This window comes from Salvelinus fontinalis, chromosome 21, assembly GCF_029448725.1.
Source record: "Salvelinus fontinalis isolate EN_2023a chromosome 21, ASM2944872v1, whole genome shotgun sequence".
Lineage (NCBI taxonomy): Eukaryota > Metazoa > Chordata > Actinopteri > Salmoniformes > Salmonidae > Salvelinus > Salvelinus fontinalis.
In genome coordinates this window covers 33701859-33711164 of record NC_074685.1, presented here as the reverse complement: position 1 = coordinate 33711164, position 9306 = coordinate 33701859, and the positions used below count along the sequence as shown (strand labels likewise).

General features: G+C 44.3%; 1 protein-coding gene across 1 annotated transcript; it reads left to right on the top strand.

Annotated features, from left to right (window-relative positions):
* Position 1: 1 nt before the first annotated feature.
* Positions 2 to 9306, top strand: LOC129818730 (BRCA1-associated protein-like). Its single transcript, XM_055874903.1, has 13 exons — positions 2 to 86; positions 515 to 676; positions 927 to 1161; positions 3353 to 3542; positions 3658 to 3771; positions 3874 to 4022; positions 4523 to 4598; positions 4898 to 5036; positions 5143 to 5252; positions 7033 to 7122; positions 7281 to 7384; positions 7607 to 7746; positions 7841 to 9306. The coding sequence occupies exons 1-13, from the start codon at positions 8 to 10 to the stop codon at positions 8053 to 8055; spliced, it is 1803 nt and encodes a 600-aa protein (XP_055730878.1). The 5' UTR covers positions 2 to 7; the 3' UTR covers positions 8056 to 9306.

The window sequence follows — 9306 nt, the reverse complement described above, 5'->3', positions numbered from 1 at the left end:
AATACACATGAGTGTATCACTGGTCGTTATCCGTCTGGAGCTCGCAGACCAGTCTCTCTCTCCACGGAATTTCCAATACACCGCCGGTGAGTTTAATAATTTCAGATTTACTACCGACGTCACCAATTTGCTAGATACTAGCAGCAGCTAGTTAGCTAGCAACTGTTAATTAGCTAGTCCACAGTGACAAATGGTTTTGTTTTTTGCACTCTTCCTCACAGGAGTATGAGGACTAGGAGCATGAGAACTAGCTAGGCTAAAACATTTAATATTCTGAGCCTCAGCATCAGAGCAAGTCACTCTCCCCTCTAAGCGGTAACCTGCTCAGGTTACGTTTTCTGGAACACATTTGGCTCAGAGTAACATCAGTGACTCAGCCATTATGGCAAATTATCTACACACATACACACACTGTTTTGGATGATGATAATAGGTATTGTATTGTTCCAGAAGTTGATGCTTTGTGTTTGTCTAGTCTCCCTCTTTCTACCTGTCCCCCTCTCTGCCCCTGTAGCTGAGGATATGTCAGAGGAGGATTTGCAGGAGAAAGCTCTGGGCTCAGCCAGGCTTTCTCTGAGTGGGAAGACAGAGTTGGAGAGAGCAGCAGTCCTACACCAGCACATCGGCAGCAGAGCCATGGGAGACATGGTCATCGAGACCATCGCACCCAACCCTGGTAAAAATTAGGGTGTATAGCTATATTGATTACTTATTTATTGAATGCAATTCTGTACACAAACCAATGTATTATTGATTGTTGGGGTTTAATAATGCTGTAATAAATGTTGAGTGTGTTTTTTTTATAAGGGTTGGGATGTGTTATGACATATTCTGAGATTTCATAAAGAAAATACAGCTGTGAATATCAGTCTGTCAGACTTCATAGGAATAGAAATCTCTAGTTAAACCTCATCTCTCCTCTGTAGATAAAGGAAAGGTTGAGCAGACTGGGGCAGAGGGAGAGGAGGATGGAGGAGCCCGCACTCTAGAGAATCAACCAGACGAGAGGGACCCTAATGAGGGCACTACAGAGGACAGTGCCGATGGCACAGAGACGACTCCAGACTCGCCCTCCAAGCATCTTCCAGACCAGATCTCCTTCTTCAGTGGAAACCCCTCAGTGGAGATAGTCCACGGCATCATGCACCTCTACAAGACCAAGTGAGTCTCTACTGCTATATGCAACACTCAGTCTAAACCCCTTGGCTTTATATTTCAATAACATTTCAGTCATTTAGTAGACTAGCTCAGTTGGTAGAGCATGGCGCTTGCAATGTCAGGATAGTGGGTTCGGGACCACCCAAATGTAAAATGTATGCACGCATGACTAAGTCCCATCGGATAAAAGCGGCTGCTAAATTGTGTGTGTGTGTGTACATACATACATACATACATACATACATACATACATACATACATACATACATACATACATACATACATACGTGTGTGTGTATAGATAGTGTGGCAAAAAAGTATTTAGTCAGCCACCAATTGTGCAAGTTCTCCCACTTAAAAAGATGAGAGAGGCCTGTAATTTTCATCATAGGTACACTTCAACTATGACAGACAAAATGAGGAAAGAAAATCCAGAAAATCACATTGTAGGATTTTTAATGAATTTATTTGCAAATTATGGTGGAAAATAAGTATTTGGTCACCTACAAACAAGCAAGATTTCTGGCTCAGACCTGTAACTTGTTATTTAAGAGGCTCCTCTGTCCTCCACTCGTTACCTGTATTAATGGCACCTGTTTGAACTTGTTGTCAGTATAAAAGACACCTGTCCACAACCTCAAACAGTCACACTCCAAACTCCACTATGGCCAAGACCAAAGAGCTGTCAAAGGACACCAGAAACAAAATTGTAGACCTGCACCAGGCTGGGAAGACTGAATCTGCAATAGGTAAGCAGCTTGGTTTGAAGAAATCAACTGTGGGAGCAATTATTAGGAAATGGAAGACATACAAGACCACTGATAATCTCCCTCGATCTGGGGCTCCACGCAAGATCTCACCCCGTGGGGTCAAAATGATCACAAGAACGGTGAGCAAAAATCCCAGAACCACACGGGGGGACCTAGTGAATGACCTGCAGAGAGCTGGGACCAAAGTAACAAAGCCTACCATCAGTAACACACTACGCCGCCAGGGACTCAAATCCTGCAGTGCCAGACGTGTCCCCCTGCTTAAGCCAGTACATGTCCAGGCCCGTCTGAAGTTTGCTATACACAATTCCTGGATGCTGAAAATGTCCCAGTTCTTCTATGGCCTATATACTCACCATGCTTGTCACTCATTGAGCATGTTTGGAATGCTCTGGATCGATGGTGTGTTCCAGTTACCGCCAATGTCCAGCAACTTCACACAGCCATTGAAGAGGAGTGGGACAACATTCCACAATCAACAGCCTGATCAATTCTATAAGAAGGAGAAGTGTCGCGCTGCATGACGCAAATGGTGCTCACACCAGATACTGACTGGTTTTCTGATCCATACCCCTACCTTTTTTTTTAAATTCATCTTTGACCAAGAGATGCATATCTGTATTCCCAGTCATGTGAAATCCATAGGTTAGGGTCTAATGAATTTATTTCATTTGACAGATTTCCTTATATAAACTGAGTCAAATCTTTGAAATTGTTGCGTTTATATTTTTGTTCAGGATATGTAGGAGTGATTTCTCACGAAACCTAGACCAATAAAGACCAGGATTTGGGGGATTTGAACTAAATGTAATCCATAGAATAGTCCTTTAGAGAAAGGATAGTTGACATACTGTATATTTGACATATTAAATGACATTTTGGCCTTTACTCAGGCCTCCTTTAAGACTTCATAACGTCTCATCTGTAGATACTAAAATTGGTGCCATGAAGCTTTACCCGCTTTCTCTGTAATATGAGTAGTATTTTGATTTCAATAAATCAAAATACATGAATTTATGAATATTGGAAAGTATAAACATGAATATAGAAAACCCCATTTTTGATTTGGCAAATCCACAGGCCACAATCAACAGCCTGATCAACTCTGTGATGGCGGTGCGCTGCATAAGGCCACACCAGTTACTGACTGGTTTTCTGATCCATGCCCATATATATATATTTTTGTTTAAGTATCTGTGACTAACAGATGCATATCTGTATTCCCAGTCATGTGAAATCCATAGATTAGAGCTTAATGAATTTACTTAAATTGACTGATTTATTAACTGTAACTATTTTTGTTCAGTGTACATGCATACATAGTCTATCCTTTGACTATAGTATACCAAAGATGATATGATTTATTGACAAGGTATCTCACTGGCATTGAAACAATTTGGTTCCCCCTGTCTGTCCCCTCGCAGCAAGATGACATCCCTGACGGAGGACGTGCGTCGCAGTGCCATGCTGTGTATCCTGACCGTCCCCTCCACCATGACCAGCCACGACCTCATGAAGTTTGTGGCACCTTTTTATGACGTCATGGAGCACATGAAGATCATACGAGACCCCACCCCTAACCAGTACATGGTGCTGATTAAGTTCAGTAGCCAGGTGAGATGAGTAAGATCATAGAACACTGCGTTTGTTGTATTTTAAGGTCTGCTTATGAACTGTGTAATTATTTACTCAGGTCTCTCTCTCACCTTTCTCTCTGCCCCCCTTCCAGGCTGACGCAGATAGTTTCTACACAGCGTGTAATGGCCGTACGTTCAACTCCATAGAGGACGCAGTCTGCCAGCTGGTCTATGTGGAGAGAGCCGAGGTCATCAAGTCTGAGCAGGTGCCGTATGTACACTAGTCCCTTTAAAGACTGTTTTAGCAGTGTACCTGCAGGATATGGATTATAATAATCTTTCTCTCCCTCATTCCCACCCACCATCAGGGCGCCAGTCTTCCAGTGATGGAGCTGACAGAGCTTCCTAAGTGTACCGTGTGTCTGGAGAGGATGGACGAGTCAGTGAACGGGGTTCTCACTACACTCTGTAACCACAGCTTCCACAGCCTGTGTCTGCAACGCTGGGAGGACGCCTCGTGAGTACTTCGGCCTGATTCAACTCGCAACTAGGGCCGGGACGATACCAGTATCGCAATATTTGTTCTATGGCAAAAATCTAAACGCAAATCAGACCTCACTCTTTGGTCCTTTAAAAACCTGCTGTATGTAAAATATTGTGTGCCATAGCTTGGAAAAGACATAAATGTGACTCTGGATGACAACATAATGATGTTTGTTTCCAACATTAGGGCTGTTTTCGTGTTTTGTTTCCTTGCCGGGATACTAACGAGTATCGCGATACTGGTATCATCCCGGCCCTACTCACAACATGGCCTTGTGTTTCTTTCTCCATCCTTCCTCTCTCTGGCCAGTGAATCACCGTCATGTGCTGCTGTTTTATCCCTGTGTTTTGGATGGGTCCTTTTTTGACACAACATTTGAACAATATGGCATTGTGTTTTAGCATGGGGACAAAAAAAAGTGGTAGCTGGTAGTTTTGATGTGTGTTTTAAAGGTGTTGACTGTTCTGTTCCAGCTGTCCTGTGTGTCGGTACTGCCAGACCCCAGAGCCTGTAGAGGAGAACAAGTGCTTTGAATGTGGCGTACAGGAAGTAAACATTATTTACATACTAAAACGGCATACATTTGCATACCTCTAAAGGTACTCCTGTCATTTACAGTTGCTATTGGTGTAAAAAAAATGAGCACGGTTCATGTTTTGCCTCCTATGCCCCTCCCCCTGGTTCATGTTTTCCCTCCTACGCCCCTCCCCCTGGTTCATGTTTTCCCTCCTATGCCCCTCCCCCTGGTTCATGTTTTCCCTCCTATGCCCCTCCCCCTGGTTCATGTTTTCCCTCCTACGCCCCTCCCCCTGGTTCATGTTTTCCCTCCTACGCCCCTCCCTCTCCAGAACCTGTGGATCTGTCTGATCTGTGGTCATATTGGCTGTGGTCGCTACGTCAGTCGTCATGCCTACAAACACTTTGAAGAGACGCAGCACACGTACGCCATGCAGCTCACTAACCACCGTGTCTGGGACTATGCTGGAGGTAGAGCAGACTGTGGGGAGTTCAGACTTCTGTCTGTTTTTAATGCTGTGCAATGCTGTGTGTAGCATTGCAAAGGTGCTTAACTGATTGTGCGTGCGTATTGTAGATAACTATGTTCACAGGCTGGTGGCCAGTAAGACTGATGGGAAGATGGTTCAGTACGGGTGTGAAGGAGAAACCTGCCATGAGGAGAAGATAGACGCTCTGCAATTAGAGGTGTGTGTGTGTGTTTCTGGTTTTACTATCCTTGTGGGGACCTGAAGTCCTCACAAGGATAGTAAAACAAGGAAATATCGGACAAAGGGGGACATTTTGCCGGTTCCCACAAGGGAAAGGCTATTTTAGGTGGGCCAAACTTTTTGGGGGGGCCCACGACCCCATTTTGTTATCTGAAAATTCTTGCGAACACAACCATGTGGGAAAAAGTATGTAATCAACAGCCAATGTTAACTTTTTTTATTTGGGACTATGGCAGTCAATTGAACAGTATTTCTGATTGTCTTCTCAACTCACCATCACATACTTTTAATGTGGGGCTATGACAGTCAATTGCAGATGAGTCTGACATACTGTCTCTTATCTCACCGCCACTAATGAGGTGGGTGTGCTTGATGCATGTCGAGTCAGAGCTTCTCAAAGTCAGGGGCCGTGGTTGACAGTTACTGTTACCATCCTACTCTAAGGGAGATGGCTGGGTATTCACTTTGAGTCAGGAACCAAAACTCCTCCGTAGTGACCCGTTAATGCGTTGTCTGCATCATTCAGTCACAATGACAGCTCGATCAGCTGTTCGATTTCACTTACCGCCATGTCGACTGAGCCAGGATCACAGTCAAATGGATTGGGAAGTAGGTCCCAAAGTGCTCTTCCAAGCGCTGGAGGTGAGCAGTCATCACTGGTGTGGGACACTTACTGATGCTGTTTTCTGTTAGAAACCTGCACAGCCGAGGGAAGGGGGCACGGTTCGCTTTTGAAAGTTTCTCTCTCTAATAAGAATTCTTAGTTTACAATCGAAGTTACCTGCTGCAGTGTATCTCCGAGTTCTGTGCTCAGCTTTTTTCCCGCCAGTTGCTCTCGCTGCATCATACAATGCGTCCATATGGCAGAGGGAGACACAGGCCTTCCCGCCTTAGATGAATGTCCATCTGTGAAAAAGACCACCATTTGATCCCATGGAATCAGTTTTCGTCAATAGAGCCATGCAACACACTGAACATCCTCTGTGTCCTATTTCATGCTCGGGAATCATGAGACAGAACAATGTGTCCTCGTGAATAGCATCCCCCGAACAAAAGTCAATGCATGGACATCTCGGCCCTCAAAGCTAACGTTCATTTGGAGGGCGTAAGCTGGGGAGTTTGAGTCGTTCAGTCAGTGATTTCTTGCTTGCTATCAATAGCATCAATTCTTAGTTTAACAGTGATATCTGACAGGTGTCGATGTGATTTTCTGTGCCTCTGCCTCCCCACATATTGTTTTCACCATATCAATTGCGGCCGGTAATATCAAAGTCTCTGTGATAGGATATGAAACCACACACTATCGGGCCTATCCACTCACCATGGGAATGATTCGAGCGGCCTTTACCCATGATCTAAGGGCACGCCGAATAATTTTCATTTCGATTTTTAAGGTTAACCACATTACAATAATTTTGAGATACTAAGATATAATATTTTTGGGGTGGGTGTAATTTTGTGAATTTTCCTCCAACTACACTGTCATATCATGCAACCGCTAGTTGGAGAACCACTGGTTCAGGGGGTTAAGTGTTAGGGAAAATACGATTTTGAATGGGAATCCGTTTTTTAGTTCCCACAAGGATAGTAAAACAAGTTTGTGTGTGTGACACCCTATTTTTCATTCTAATGTAATGACATCAACTTACAGTTTGATGTGTTATATAATATGGCAAAAAAAGTGTGACCTATTGTTAGTTAACACACGTGTTAAAGAAGATTTGTCTCCCCCAGAATGATCTTTCCTCTTCCTGCAGTATTCTTACCTCCTAACGAGTCAACTGGAGTCCCAGCGCATTTACTGGGAGAATAAGATAGTTCACCTGGAGAAGGACACAGCGGAGGAGGTAGGAACCAATGCTGCATGTCTATCTGTCCATTCACCTAAGTGCCTGATTCAGTGTGTACATGTGTTCGGAGTGTGTGTGTACGCATCTGTCCAGCTGAATGTGTGGTTCATGTATGCTTGGTGTGTGCGTACGCTCATGCCCTGTGTGTGTTTTAGATCAACAACATGAAGGCCAAGTTTAAGGAGACCATAGATCGCTGTGATAACCTGGAGCGTCGGCTGGGAGAGCTGGCCAAGGACAAACAGAGCATGGACAAGAAGTAGGTGGAGCCTCTCACACTGCAGCTGTCAATCATCCTGACACAGTAGGATTTTAGAATCAGTACAATCTGCTTGTGGATTGCACCTACATAGTCATGCTGTACATCATCGTGCTCTCTCTAAAGTAGAGAAGTTGTTATTGAGAATCTGTGTGTCTTGGTAGCACCATCTACCTGGAGGTGGTAGGTACTTATTCATGCTGTATGTCGTTGCCCCCCCAGGTGTGGTCAGCTGTCGACCCGTGTGACAAAACTTGGTCATGAGCTGAAGGAAGAACAGGAAATGAACCGCTGTCTGAGAGCTAATCAGGTTCAACTACAGGCCCAGCTGGCCGAGGAGGAACGCAAGGCGAGAGAGACGGGTGAGTCAGAGGGAGACTAGAGCCATACTTTGTGGACATAATCTTTATCTGGGAGTGTAATGGATGACAAGTCCATCCTATCTCCCTCCCCCAGGCGAGCGTAAGGACGGGGTGATAGCCGAGCTCCAGGAGCAGCTGAGAGATGTCATGTTTTACCTGGAGACCCAGCAGCAGATAGAAGGTCTTCCTCCAGAGACCAGGACTGAGATACAGGAAGGAAGCATCAACATCGGCGCAGCAGCCACTCCCGCCCCAGGACCCTCCGCCATAGGCAGAGGCCGCAGGGGGCGGTCCAAAAGGGGGAAGTAGAGAGGACACAACTAGGAAGTGGAGAGATGAAGGGAAGTCGGATGCCGGAAGTGACCCACAAAAATGACATTATTGAAGTGTGTGTGAGTGAGTGCGTGTTTGTGCCTTTGTGTGTGCCTGTGTTTGTGCTTTGCAAAAGGACCCTGGCTCCTTAGACACTATTTGGAGATGAAGAGGTCAGAAGTTAGGTGTATATCTCTGCTTTAAGGCGCCCACTTTGCTGGATTAAAAAATGATTGATTTGAAAGAGGTTTGCGCTTCTCCCTCGTTACATCATTTTTGGGGGGTTGACCTGCTAGTTTACGTCCTTAAAGAAGGAGGAGAGATTCATGGGAATAAGGAAGTGAGTAAACCGGACAGTAATGATCGAAAGAAAGAAAGAAAGAAAATACCTCTCATGTTTGATTATGCAGGCTTTTTTTGTGTGTTACTACAGTTTACATGAGTTGTTTAGAAAGTGGGCTGGATCAGTGTGAAGTTCACTACCAGCTGGTTCTCCGCACTTTTGTCATCTGTTTTATCAAACATCTGATTCATCTGATCTCATGAAATGTCATGACTCAGTCCTGTCGTGAGAATGGGGTTTCTGCTGGGGTTTTTTTTCTTCATTTTGATCATTTTAACGTGTCAGAACTGAAGATCCGAGATTTAAGTCAAGTGCTGAAATGTTTAATTTCTCAATTTACGAATGACCTGTGTTAGACCTATAGACTGTTATGTGGCTGGTGCTTTGGCATTCCTACACAGCTGAGATGTGCATCTGTACAATCTAGAATATATAATACCAGGGTTTGACATCAAGGGTTGCCCTATTTCCTTGGGCAAGTGACTTTAGCAGCCACGCAAGTTGAGCCTGCACTGAGGTTTCCCCATTGGGCAGGTGATTTTTTTGTTGTTGATGTTGTGTGAAAATAACCAAACTGCAAATAATTCCAGTAGCCTAAAACTGATCTTTCTGTTTCCTCCCGATTGTTTAAGTGAAAGACAGACAATTTATCACATTTATAGTCAGGCAAGTTTAGCCAGCCTCGTATTTTTTGAAAATACAAAAAATTCCAGTACTGATGTTTCTGATTCCTCCCCTATGTGTAGGGGAAAGGCAGGAAATACATGGCACTTCTGCATGTAAATGGCAAATAAAATAATTTGGGGCAAGTAATAAGAATCTTTGGACAAGTGCCAAGCAGATTTTTTTCGTGAATCCCTGTAATGCAGTACAATACTCTACAAATACAGTCTACATCAGTTTCA

Excerpts from the sequence above, each read along its gene's own strand:
- LOC129818730 (XM_055874903.1), top strand. The coding sequence starts at position 8 with ATGAGTGTATCACTGGTCGTTATCCGTCTGGAGCTCGCAGACCAGTCT. Across the intron at positions 87-514 it reads GAATTTCCAATACACCGCCG|CTGAGGATATGTCAGAGGAG; the intron begins GTGAGTTTAATA and ends CTGCCCCTGTAG. Across the intron at positions 3,772-3,873 it reads AGGTCATCAAGTCTGAGCAG|GGCGCCAGTCTTCCAGTGAT; the intron begins GTGCCGTATGTA and ends ACCCACCATCAG.